This window comes from Ahaetulla prasina, chromosome 1 (assembly GCF_028640845.1).
Source record: "Ahaetulla prasina isolate Xishuangbanna chromosome 1, ASM2864084v1, whole genome shotgun sequence".
NCBI classification, from domain to species: Eukaryota; Metazoa; Chordata; class Lepidosauria; order Squamata; family Colubridae; genus Ahaetulla; species Ahaetulla prasina.
The window spans coordinates 360,120,536-360,134,300 of NC_080539.1; the positions used below are offsets into that span (position 1 = coordinate 360,120,536).

The 13,765-nt window shown below is 41.6% G+C and overlaps 1 protein-coding gene across 2 annotated transcripts in view; it reads right to left on the reverse strand.

The window, feature by feature from the left end:
• Positions 1 to 13,765, reverse strand: part of ELL (elongation factor for RNA polymerase II) — a 58,957-nt gene that overhangs the window by 24,918 nt on the left and 20,274 nt on the right. The window contains exon 2 of one of the 2 annotated variants that reach the window (XM_058163282.1): positions 5,736 to 5,783. In XM_058163282.1, coding sequence (XP_058019265.1) covers positions 5,736 to 5,783 — 48 coding nt within the window. Of the gene's footprint in view, positions 1 to 5,735; positions 5,784 to 6,245; positions 6,294 to 13,765 lie in introns of both variants that reach the window. The other variant, XM_058163281.1, reaches the window with a different exon arrangement.

Sequence of the window (13,765 nt, forward strand, 5' to 3'; positions counted from 1 at the left end):
ACACTGTCAGACTATTTACTGAATCTGCACTACTATTAATCGTTTCATAGTTCCCATCACCAATCTCTTTCCACTTATGACTGTATGACTATAACTTGTTGCTGGCAATCCTTATGATTTATTTTGATATATTGACCATCAATTGTGTTGTAAATGTTGTAGCTTGGTGAACGTATCTTTTCTTTTCTTTTCTTTTACACTGAGAGCATATGCACCAAGACAAATTCCTTGTGTGTCCAATCACACTTGGCCAATAAAATTCTATTCTATTCTATTCTATTCTATTCTATTCTATTCTATTCTATTCTATTCTATTCTATTCTATTCATTTACTTTAAAAATATCTGTAATTCTTATACAACAGTAATTGTTATTTATTTATTTATTTATTTTATTTATTATTAGATTTTTATACCACCCTTCTCCCGAAGGACTCCGGGCGGTGCACAGCCAAGTAAAAAACAAGCACATAGACAAAATTAAAAAGCATATTAAAAAACTGATTATAAAATGGCCAATTAAAATTAAAACTAAAGTAAAACAATCCTAAAACCCCCACTTAAAATTTCCTCAAGCTAGCCCCGTACGATGGAATAAGAAAGTCTTGAGCTCGCGTTTAAAGGACCGGAAGTCGGGGAGTTGACGCAACCCCGGAGGCAACTCATTCCATAGGGCTGGAGCCCCCACAGAGAAGGCCCTCCCCTTGGGGGCCGCCAGTCAGCATTGTTTGACTGACGGCACCCTATGGGAGCGCACAGGCCGATGGGAGGCTATAGGTGGCAGTAGGCGGTCCCATAAGTAACCCGGTCCTGTGCCATGGAGCGCTTTAAAGGTGATATCACTTTGTTTATATAAGTATAACATATTAAAAAGTAACATCTATTTTTAAACAACTGCCAGCTGTAATATCTTTTAAATCTTGATAAAATTATATTTAAAAAATAACACAAAGGGATAATCAGAAGAAAATGGTAATACTAGAACAAATAAAATATCAATAAAGAGGAGATGAAATAGGGAGAATAAAGCAGATGGCCAGGAGAGCTTCTCTTAAAGAGAAAAGTGACAATGAAACAACTGGAGACTATGCAAAAGAATCTCTTGGGATGAGAAGTTACAAAAACTTAAATCCTTCAAAATCCTTATTCTGTGTTCCTATTTTGGTCTGTGGTAGATTCATAGAAGTGGCTTCTCCAGATCAATGCAAGGAAAGCTGATCCACCATGCAATTAACCAAAGGCAATGGCAGAGAATAAAACTCCTGGGGTTTTATTGAGGCTAAAACTCTAGTCTAGAAGCACTTACTGCTAAATAAAGAAGTGGGGGATTAGAAGTGGCTCACTACAATAACTTCCAGAATGCTAATAAATCCAATGTGTTGCATGTATGTTCTTGCATCCATGCAGGAGAGAAAAAAGAAATTATATACACACATGTTCACGACTGTTTGTTATAAGCCCCAGTGACACCAAAGCGATGACTTGGAGCTATTTGTGTGATGGGTGACATCATGGACACAGGTGTCATAAATTGCACACACACATCCCCGATAACCACACCAACATTACATGTTCCCTCATGAAAAATAAGTAAAGCATTTAAAGCAAATCAATAAAAAGCCCCCCCACCAAGACCATGATGGAAGGGGGGGGAAAAGCCTGTCAGGAAACAGCTTTCTGCCTGAAAAAAAATCTACATTTTTTGGTTCTAAGTATGATTATGAGCAAAAGCTCCCCCAGTGTTCCGGAAGCGTCTCTTCGGCTGCCACCCGTACCTACTAGCGCTTTGGTGCTTTTGCAGAATTTCTTTGACAGATCGAAAGCCACAGGTCCTCTAAGGAAATGCAGTGAAGCGCAGAAAGGGTCACCCGGCGTGATTTTCAGTTCCCCCAATTAACATTTCTGTTACAGGCAAGCCTGTTTCAGGACTAGCCGCATCTTTGCCACCGGTCCCTGGGAATTATTATTTATGCCAGACGCTCGAGGGCCTCTGGGCCTCTCTGCAGATGCAGCAAACTCTCTGATGGCAGACTGAGGCTGCTGCTGTTTATTCCTCTGGACACCACCTGCCCTTAAAAATAGAAGAGCTGCAGCTGCTGGTTTTGCTCCCTGCAAGCAATTGTTGGAAACAAAGATAACACCACCAAAATGAGAAGATGTTTAGTTTCGGCCAAGTATTCCCAAGAATAGAATAACGGCCTTTTTTTTGTTTCTTTTCTGTTGGAAACTAATACCTGAAAACTGAGAAGATTTTCAGAAGTAATGAAAGAAATTTCTTCTATGACATTTATCTAAGACTTTTAACTCAAGCTGAGGCCCCCCAAAATCCACTACCTCCCACAATTCCATTTGTTACTTTCCTGAACTCTTAGATTGGCCTTATGTACTCTCTCAACTTCTCCCATCTGGAGTGCTAGGGCAGGGGTCTCCAACCTTGGCAACTTTAAGACTCATGGACTTCAATTCCTAGAGTTCCTCAGGCAGCAAAGCTAGCTGAGGAACTCTGGGAGTTGAAGTCCACAAGTCTTAAAGTTGCCAAGGTTGGAGACCCCTGTGCTGGAGTAGATAGATTTCTATAAACTAAAGAATTTTCAAGCAGGCTTCATCTAAAAAAACAAAGACTCACAAAGGCATTTCTCTATTTAGCATTCGAGTTCAGTTGCAGCCCTGTTCATTTGTGAATCTTCACCTTTCAATTGTCTATTCATGAAGTCTGGGAAAGGCACTAAAGTTAGAGGTCTCCAACCTTGGCAACTTCTAACACTTGTGGACTTCAACTCCCAGAATTCCTCAGCCATGTTACCAAGGTTGGAGACCCCTGCCCTGAGGGAAGGAGGCATTGAGAAAAGCCAGCTGTAGTAGAACTGGCTTAAAAAAACCAACCGTCTGGACCTTTCAAAAGCTTGGAAGATTGACACCTGAAGGACACCCTAAGCTATGCAGACTTCAGCTTCCAAAACCCCGAAAAATAACCACAGTGGCTGGGGAATTTTGGGAGTTGAGGCTGACACAACTGGAGTACACCTACACTGACATAACCTAAATCAGGAGTCTGCAAACTTAAAACACTCAAAGAGCCATTTGGACCCATTCACCACTGAAAAAAAAAAACCACCGGGAGCCACAAAACCTGGGTGGGCATGGCCAACTCGACATCACTCACTTCCACCAGTCACATGACCCCTCTAGCCACGCCTACCCAGCTGGTCATTAGGGCAGAGAACCAGTTGTTAAAAAACACCGGGAACCACAAAACCCTTTTGACATCTCTCCCCCACTCCACTCTCTGTATCTCTCTGTCTCTGCCCTGGCCGCTTCTCCATCCCCCGTTGTCGCCTTCTCAGGCCAGGTGAGGAGTGACTGGGAGGGGAGGGGGAGGGACGGGCCCAGCCAGTGGTGGGATCACCCAACAGGGAGCCACAGCAGAGGGCCCAAAGAGCTGCATCTGGCTCCAGAGCCGCAGGTTGCTGACACCCGATCTATACATTCTTACCCGGAATCAACAAGGCTGTAAATGGGCGGGGTGATGAACAGCGGCCTAGTAATTATGATAGGTACTGTTATCCCTCAAACTTCCCATAACCAAGGTGACGAAGTTTATCTCTTGCCAGCTCCACTTGAACCCAAAAACAGTAACAAAGAAAACATATTTAGAGCCAAGCTGGCAAGCTGTCACTATGATCTGTTGGATCAGACCAAGGTCCATTATGCTACCTCTTGCAACAGCTAGTAACTACGAGCCTGGAAGGTCAAAAACTGCAGAGTAGAACATCAAACACCTGTCTGTCCTCAAAGTCGGATTAATAAGGTAGACTATCTCTAACCGAGGAGTTTTAGTTTAAAAACGTTTTCATCATCCATGGGAACAATCAGATGCTCCACAAACCTGCCCAATGAATTCCGCAATGATAAAGACGGATATATAAACCTTTCCAAGAGTGTCACCGAGGCCCTATTCTTCTTCTTTTAGGCCTCTTTTAAAATTGTTAATGTTTTTAAAGCACAACACATAGGCTGAAAGGATGGATGACGCTTCCCAATGACTCTCGTCCTCATGAAGGAACTAGCAGAAGGAGCAGTCCTTCAAGTTGCGCAGAGCAACACCGTATTAATCAAGGTGTGCTCCCTCTATGGCTAATAGAAGGCTGCCTTTTGCAGGGTTGTTTTTCCATCTTCCCAATCCGCACAATCAGATCATCCCGAGCCGCTTCAACCAAACCCATTTCGTTTCTTTGATTCCCTTCTGGCCTCCTTCTGCCCCCTTCTCAGGGAAGTACAATTCATTTAACTGCTGACAGAAAGAGAGGCAAACTGGGGTCATACGCCTGCACTCACTCTTCTGAGCCCCACTTGGCAGAGCTCTCTGTTTAGCCTGCCACCCAGCAGTTTCTCCTTTTAGGAAAGCCAAATTAACTCCCGTCTCATTCACCTCAGGCTGCCATTACAGGTGAGTTCTTCCAATTCAAAAGCTCTGCAGCTTGGGGTTTATATCCATGGTTAAGTGTCTAGTCAGGTTCGCAGAGGTCCCCCCTCCTCCGCTTCCTCCATTTACTACTGTTATCCGGACCACACAGTTTCATTTTAACTTGTAGCACTGCAGAATTTAAAGCAGATAAGCTTAAAATAGCAGTCAGCAATTTTGACAGTCTCTGGGTCTCTGGATGTGAATCCCTCCCACGTTTGGCAAGATGTTTACCAAGAAAAGCTGCACCAGGCTATGAACTGTATCCATTACTGCATCTTGGCTCCTAAGTGGTCATACTGAATGATCAGTGAGAGCCACAAAGGAGGAGGAGTGCCGATCACCCAGTTTGGATCTTTGACAATTCTTCTGGGTTGGGGATACCTCAACCGTCTCAAAGGCTGCCAGGTTTACACGGATACAATGAACGCTTCATCGTGACTGGAAGAGGCAGTAGGAAACCACAGGTTACTGGGCAAACTCAAGAGTTTACAACTTTTCTATGCACAAAGTAAGAGATTAGAATCTTCTTTGGTCACCTCCCAGCCTTCACATTTGAAGCAGAGGGAGGTAAGTACGGTAGGAAGATAGGTCGAAGGAAAGTCCCTTTCACATGTTATTTAATTGCCTCCAAACTCAGCAGTTTAACTGTGAAAACCTATGCAAAGTCATGTCATATTTTGAGATTCTTACAATCTTAAAAAAAAAAAACCTTAAGTGGCTGCTTCATGGCAGCTTGCCTGCTACAGCAACTATTTAACTTACTGTCTATTTAAATTGTTGAAGTCACTTAGCAGCCACAAGCCCTGTATTATTTCTGGTTAGAGGTGGGCCCACTCTAAACAAATCTGGGAAGGAGCAGGGTTCACTGTGATACACATTTATAACCAGTGGAACTTTTAATATTTGAACTACGACATTAAAAAAAAAGTTTTATAATTATTTAAATGAACATATCCCAAGCTAAGTAGCTTTACAATGTGTGGACAACTTCAACTTCAGAAGTTTCAGTCATTATGGCCATTGCTGAGAGGTTTTGGAGTTGAAGTCCATGTATCACAAGATTGCCAGAATGGGAAACAGTGGTTTAAATTGTTTATTAATGCATATTATTTAAATAGGGCAGATATATTTGTCTAGTGTTGCTCTTTTGTTACCTTTTAACAGTTTTAACTTGTGTGGTGGAAGTCACATGGATTTTAAAAGAAAAATACAAATGGGCTTTCAAACATCCAGTAGATACTTTAACCATCAAGCACAATCTTTCAACTTACCCCTTGACTTCCTTGAAACTGGATTGATGGCTTCAAACCCACAGAATCCTATACAAAAGGGGAAAAATATAGATGAGTCACAAGACTTGCTAAGCATTAACAGTGATGTTATACCCTTTGAGCTAAAGCAGGCTGAATAATAGATTGGATAGCTATTAAAAAAAAAGTTTTATAATTATTTAAATGAACATATCCCAAGCTAAGTAGCTTTACAATGTGTGGACAACTTCAACTTCAGAAGTTTCGGTCATTATGGCCATTGCTGAGAGGTTTTGGAGTTGAAGTCCATGTATCACAAGATTGCCAGAATGGGAAACAGTGGTTTAAATTGTTTATTAATGCATATTATTTAAATAGGGCAGATATATTTGTCTAGTGTTGCTCTTTTGTTACCTTTTAACAGTTTTAACTTGTATGGTGGAAGTCACATGGATTTTAAAAGAAAAATACAAATGGGCTTTCAAACATCCAATAGATACTTTAACCATCAAGCACAATCCTTCAACTTACCCCTTGACTTCCTTGAAACTGGATTGATGGCTTCAAACCCACAGAATCCTATACAAAAGGGGAAAAATATAGATGAGTCACAAGACTTGCTAAGCATTAACAGTGATGTTATACCCTTTGAGCTAAAGCAGGCTGAATAATAGATTGGATAGCTATTAAAAAAAAAAAAAGACCAGGCACATTCTATCAATTTTAAGAGCTTTAAAAATTTCTATTTTTTTTAAAAAAATGTAACTGACTTCTGTTTGTTATTGCTACAGGTTCATGTATCAGCCGCAGAGTCCAAATGGAACCTTTCATGTACAAAGAGATTTATTCTGAAATATTAACTGCCAAAATAAAGCAATAGGAAAGGGAGGCGTTTTCTTCACAGTGTTTTCCAGTTAATACCTGACTGGCTGGCTAGGGAATTCTGGGAATTGAAGTCCACGTATTTTCAGGCTGCCAAGGATGAAAAACAACGATCTAAATCAGGGGTGTCAAATTCAAGGGGGCCTGATGCAGTCCGTGGGGTGCTTAGCTCTGGCCCACAGGGCCGCCCTGGAAACAGTGAAGGACTGGCCTGCGCTGTCTCTGCCAGTGAAAAAGGAGCTCGCGAGGGCCCCTGGGGGGTCTTCCTGAGCTCTGTTTTCACTGGCAGAGGGTTGCAAGAGGCAGTTGTAGGCGAAAACGGAGCTTGGGAGCCTCTTTTCGCTCGCAGAGCACTCAGGTCACCACAGGCACCCCCAGCATGAGTGATGTTGAGCTGGCCACACACCCACTGCCAACCAACCCCCCCCCCCCCGAGGTCAAACACAAACCTGATGTGGCCCGCAATGAAATTGAGTCTGACACCCCTGATCTAAATGGTGACTGCCCTGATTCACTAGACTTACCGTATTTTTCAGTGTATAAGACGCACCTTAGTTTTTGGGGAGGAAAATAAGAAAAAAGCTGATTGGCAGGTAGATTGGCTTCCCGGAATACCTCCAATCAGCTGTTCCCAGAGGTGAATTTTAGCAACAGGTTCCTTGGTTGTGAGCTCTGTGCCTTGGTTTTTTTTTCTGCCTCTGAAACTCTGTTTCAGAAAAAACTATTTTCTGCCTCTGAAAGCCTCCAAAACAGAACTTCAGAAAAAAAACCTCTGAAGCTTTGTTTGGGAGCTTCTTTTCTGAAGCTTCTTTCAGCCTCTGAAACCTTCGGAGTATAAGACGCACCCAGCTTTTCACTCTTTTTTTGGGGGGGAAGGTGTGTCTTATACTCCAAAAAATACGGTACATTTATATTAGAGAAGCTGCCCATTGCACTATAAACCTGCTCCCCACCGGCCACCAAAAATCATTCTCAGCCATCCCCATTTAATTCTTTTCAACACTTAGCTTTGCTCCTTAAGATCTAACAGGGAAAGGATGCTCTGTATACGCACCTTCCTTCCACAAATCAGGAAGACTGAAACTCAGAGTCTGACTTTCTTAGTAGTATCCCTCCCTCTGCACCAACCTGCTCCCTGAGGAGAGATGCTTCTCTCCCCCCCACAACTGTTGTTTCCAGAGCTGACAAAGCAAACCTCTTTAACGCAGCATATGAACTCATTCAACAGGTTCAGGTTTATTTAAGAGTTTTTAGCAGTTTTACCCTTAGTTTTAGGAATAGATTTTATCGTTTTATTTATGCTTTATTCGTAAGTTGAAGGTTTCTCTCTAATCAGATGAGCACACGTGTATATATTTTGATAACTAAAAACTATACATTTGCTCTTATTAAATAGAACCAAACTAAAATTATGCTTAATTTTCAGTTTTCAGCACACATCCCACACAAGTCTTTGTTTCTCCTTCAAGCTTGTCTATACTAGCTCAACTTGGATAAGTGGGGATCTGCAACTACTGTCAGTGCCAAGTCACAATAATATTAGGAAGGCTGCAAGGAAAGGCTTCCAAAGTTGTAGCCTTGATGTGTCTCTAATACTCTACTCAAGAAGCAATGGATGGAAACTAATCCAGGAGAGGAGCAACCTAGAAAGGAGAAATTTCCTCACAGAACAATTAATCAATGGAACAACTTGCCTCTAGAAGTTGTAAAAGTTCCAACACTCAGAGCTTTTAAGAAGAGATTAGACAATCATTTGTCCGAAGTAGTGTAGGGTATCCTGCCTAAGCAGGGGGCTGGACTAGAAGACCTCCAAGGTCCCTTCCAACTCTGTTATTCTATGGTCTACTCAGCCTTCAAGGACCAGGGATTTTTTTCTTCCTACATCCAGCTTCTCCCTATCCCTATTTGAATAAGAAGCAGTTCTGGGATATTAGGCAGAAAGATCAGAAAAAAAGTTATGTAAAAATAAAATCTTGACTAGCAACTTTGGCAAAAGTACAGGTAGTCCTTGACCTACAACCATTCATTTAGTGACCATTCAAAGTTACAACAGCACTGAAAAAGTGACTCATGACTATTTTTCACATTTATATGACCACTACAGCATCCCAATGGTCGTGTGATTAAAATTCGGATGCTTGGCAACTGGTTCATATTTATAATGATTTCAGTGCCCCGGGATCATGTGGTCCCCTTTTGCAACCTCCTGACAAGCAAAGTCAATGAGGAAGCCAGATTCACTTAACAACCGTGTTACTTACTTAAGAACTGCAGTCATTCATTTAACAACTGTTAGCAAGAAAGGCTGCAAAATGGGACAAAGCTGACTTTAGCTATTGTCTCGCTTAATTATTATTATTATTTATTTATTATTATTATTATTTACATTTATATCCCGCCCTTCTCCGAAGACTCAGGGCGGCTTACATTGTGTAAGGCAATAGTCTCATTCTATTTGTATATTTACAAAGTCAACTTATTGCCCCCCCAACAATCTGGGTCCTCATTTTACCTACCTTATAAAGGATGGAAGGCTGAGTCAACCTTGGGCCTGGTGGGATTCGAGCCTGCAGTAATTGCAAGCTGCTGTGTTTTAATAACAGGCTATCTTACAGCCTGAGCCACACCACGGCCCTAACAGAAGTTTTGGGCTCAAGTCGTTAAGTCAAGGACTACCTGTGTTTTTGAGGTTACTTTAAAACTAAGACCAGAAAGGAGTATCAAATTCACGATGTAGCACCACCTACAGCAGACCTGCTATCTACCAGCAGCTAAGCAAGCCTCAAGGGAGCCAAGAGTCTCTGGCTTCATTAGGAGCTCCTCAGGTTATGCAGGCTCATGGGTCCCCCTTGAGATGCTGCTGTAGCGCAGCAAAAGAAAGGAGCTGGCAGGCTTGCTAGGAATAGCGGCTTAAGTCATCAAGTGTTCTGTCCTTGCAAGATAATAGTGACTATTCCCATAATTGCAGGGGGAAAAAATCCATCAGTCAAGAGGCTTCTCTGCCAGAGGAAGAAATCACAGAACCGTCTGTGTCCATCCTTCACGGCACAATAAAGGCTAGTTACCTCTTCTAAATTGAAATCTAGAAGCCAGTTGAAATATATCCATCGACAAATGTCCAGCCTGCCCTGTTCCATTTGCTGACGTCCCCCAGGAGAACACCTGGAGCACATAAGGCCTTCACCACACCACCAGGAACATGGGATAGAAATAACACTGCACCTCCTATCACTGTATATTAGCAATCGTATATAAATGCTCAAGCATTTTTTTCCCTGTTGCCTGGTAACTTTCAGATTAGGGACCTCTTCCTCCAGTGCACTTTATACGAAGCTCTGTTTGAAGACAACTTGTAGCTTCAAGTGTCCAAAGGGCAGCAGGCCATCTGCTAACTGGGGAAGCAGATTTAGATATGGACTGCTGATGCGATACAGGAATCACACTGACTGTTTTCCAATTTGTTTCCTGGTCTAATTTAGAATGCTGCTTAATGCCTTTGAGGATACACGATCCAGTAATCTTTCATTACTTACAAGACTATCTCTCCTGACAAGAATCTGTCTCGGCCATTCTTGCAAGAAGGATCTGCTGAGGATTTCCACGCAGTATGAAATGAATGGAGTGGCTGCCCCCATGCTTTGCTTTCCAAAATACAAAATGTCTTGGAGCTCCTGACTTTCAGGAAGAAAGTTTGCAGTTTTTCTATTACCTTGTACAGATTTGCTAAATGTATGTTTCAGTTGTTGTTGTTTTTAAAAAAGTTTTTTATAGACAAACATACATTTAAAACATCAGCAATTTCTTCCGTGTGACGTCTCGGTGTTTTCTTCCTGGCTCTATCATTTTACTGTTTCTTCTTTCTTCCCTTCAATTTAAATTATTACCATTTTTCCACCAAATACATTATTATCATTTTCTTACGTAATTATCCATTGCTTATCTATACTTTTCTTCTAACCAATGGTAAAATTTATCCCATATCTTAAAATATTCTGAATCCTCTCTGTCTTTAATCATCAAAGTTAATCTGCTCATTTCTGCACAATCTTCATTTGTTCAGTTGTAACCTGCTTTGAATCCAAAGAAGTACGTGAGATATAAAAAGGCGCATGGATGAACAGATATCTAAATTGGACATCCAGGTATGAGGTCACTGCTATAGCAATAGCAGACTGATATGCCGCTTCACAGTGCTTTCCAGCGCTAAGCGGTGTACAGAATCAGCATGTCACCCCCAACAATCTGGGTCCTCATTTTACTGACCTCGGAAGGATGAAAGGCTGAGCCAATTCTGAGCCACTCAGAATCAAACCTCTGGAGTGAACAGTGAGTTAGCCTGCAGGACTGCACGCTAACCACTGCGCCACCAGGGTTCTTCTATACCCCCATAGAAGTTTATACATAATTATGTGGATTGTGTACATACGTTTACTTCTCTTCTGCCATGTTCTCATCATACATTAAATAATAAACAGATACCCTGTTTCCCCAAAAATAAGATCCAACAGGAAAATAAGACCTAGCATGATTTTTCAGGATGCTCGTAATATAACCCCTACCCATAAAATAAGCCCCAGTTAAAATTGTCAGCTAGATGGATGCATTTAGTACCATTATTCCCCCCCCAAATAAGATCTAACCAAAAAATAAGCCCTAATGTGTCTTTTGAAGCAAAAATTAATATAAGACCTGGTCTTATTTTCGGGGAAACACGGTAGAATTCTCCGTCTTTTTTCCCCTCCTCAGACCCTGCCAAGATGCAGCTAATGAAGAATGATAAGGCAGAGCCATGACAGGAGGGAAGGAGAAGCCGTTTGCAGAGATATTACAGCCTGTGAAGGCACAGATTTTTCCTCCATGCATTAATAAACTGTTTGGTTCTTTGGGGGAACAAGAGAGATTCAAAATATCCAACAGGCTTCTCTGGGCGTGCCAGAGAAAGGACCCAGAGGAGAGAAGACGTGAGGTCAGATGGCAGGACAAGAGCATACTAATAGGCACCCTGGTTGCTCATCAGCCGACAGCAATCACACTGCTGAAGTGATAATTAGCCAAGATGCAGCATTTTCCACTACATGCAAATAGGAATAGCTGACAGCTCTTGTAGGATATCTGGATAATCTTAATTTAAGAATGGGAACAGATCAGCTGGGCCAATCTAGAGAAACTCACCAAAACAGGGGTCTCCAACCTTGGCAACTTTAAGCCTGGAGGACTTCAACTCCCAGAATTCCCCAGCCAGCTTTGCTCTGGGAGTTGAAGTCTTCCAGGCTTAAAGTTGCCAAGGTTGGAGACCCCTGCACCAAAAGGTAACTGCTTACACATGCAGGAGTGCCGAGCATATGTAGACTTCCTTGCACTGAATGCTTCATTCATGAGCAGGGAATTAAGTCAACAGGGCAAGAAAATGGCAGCCTTCTTCATCCTTTTTTCATAACTGATATAAAGTACCATAAAGACATGTGATTTTTAAATAAGGAGAATCTATTCTTTACAGTTTTTAACAAGCGCTGTCCTAATAAAACAGAGCGAAGGAAATGTGTTACTAATAACCAGTGAAATGCCTTTGGTAAGCCACAAAGTCAATAGCTGTATGCTAACAGCTAGTATTCAAAGGTTTGTTTTGATTTTTAAATAGAATCTATCTGTAACCCTTGAACAGAGTCTAAGCAATCTGCAGTAGATCAGCAAAACTTTCTAATTCCAGCAATCTAACAGCAATAAAAACTTCACAGTCCTGGCATCATAACAATTATTTTGAAACAGAAAACTTGGAGGAACAAACAGGAACGGATTTTTAGGAGAAAAGACTTCTCAACTTGACTCTGGCACTGATCATACATTTTGGACTGAGCATATGGTCAAGGATACAAGATTCATTCTCAGGGTATACCCGCCTATCTTCTACCTGCTAAGATTTTTGGATCTCAAATACATCAACTCAGCTAGTTGCAATCTGCCTAAACTTAACAGCTTCAACAGCTGAATTAGCATAATATTCTGAGGCAAGTAAAAATCTGTTTGCCTTCTTTTAAGCAGCAGTAGCTGGCTTACACTCTATTTGCAATGAAATACTGCTCCAGGTTTTCCCCCCATAAGCAGTATTACCAACTCAAATATAGAGCCGAGGTGGCGCAGTGGTTAGAGTGCAGTACTGCAGGCTACTTCAGCTGACTGCTAGCTGCAGTTTGGCAGTTCAAATCTCACCTACTCAAGGTTGACTCAGCCTTCCATCCTTCCGAGGTGGGTAAAATGAGGACCCAGATTGTTGTTGGAGGCAATATGCCGACTCTGTAAACCGCTTAGAGAGGGCTGCAAAAGCACTATGAAGCGGTATATAAGTCTAAGTGCTATTGCTATTCCCCATTCAATTTTTGTTTCCTAAACAAGTAATCGGTAAATTCCTTAAATCTCATTCTATTATATTCAGGCTGTTTGTAATTTATCAAGATAGTCTGGGATAGTATTTCTATTCACTAGGATTTTAGCTATCCCATCAAATGTTTGTTATCTGAAAATTCAAACAAATATTCCTTCCAGCACTTCATCTACATCATTGATTAAAATATTGGACGATCCAGGATTGGGTTTTGTCACAATCCATGCAATCCCTCTCTCCAATTTGCTGTCAGGCTTTGCATCTGATCTACATACATACACCCAGAGGTAGTAATTGACTTATAACTGTAATTGAGCCCAGAATTATAACCATAAGTCATGGAGGTTGTTAAATGGGGACCACCCAGCGTTTTTTACAATCTTTTTTGGAGGTGATGGTTAAGCAAATCCATGGGGGTTAAGCAAGTTCGTTTTCCCCAATGAGTACTTCTTGCTAGAAATTGGAAGTAAATAGTGAAAGCCGGCCAAAAATGCTGAAAATTGGTCACATGACCATGGGATGCTGCAAATGGCCAGTTGCAAAGTGCCCTGAATGGAACACGTGACTGCACGCATGTGTATGTGGGTACAGCTGCTGGAACTTTGAAAGTGAGTTGTAAGTAGCTCTGGAGAGATACACTGTAACTTTGAGTGGTCGCTAAGTGATCAGTCATCAAGCAAGGACTACTTGTATATCAATGCGTGTGCCCACTTAGTCTATAAAGTTGCAGTCCCAAGCGTCTCCTAGGCGTTAGGTTAGCAAAGCTATTTTATTAGTTCAGAACACAGTT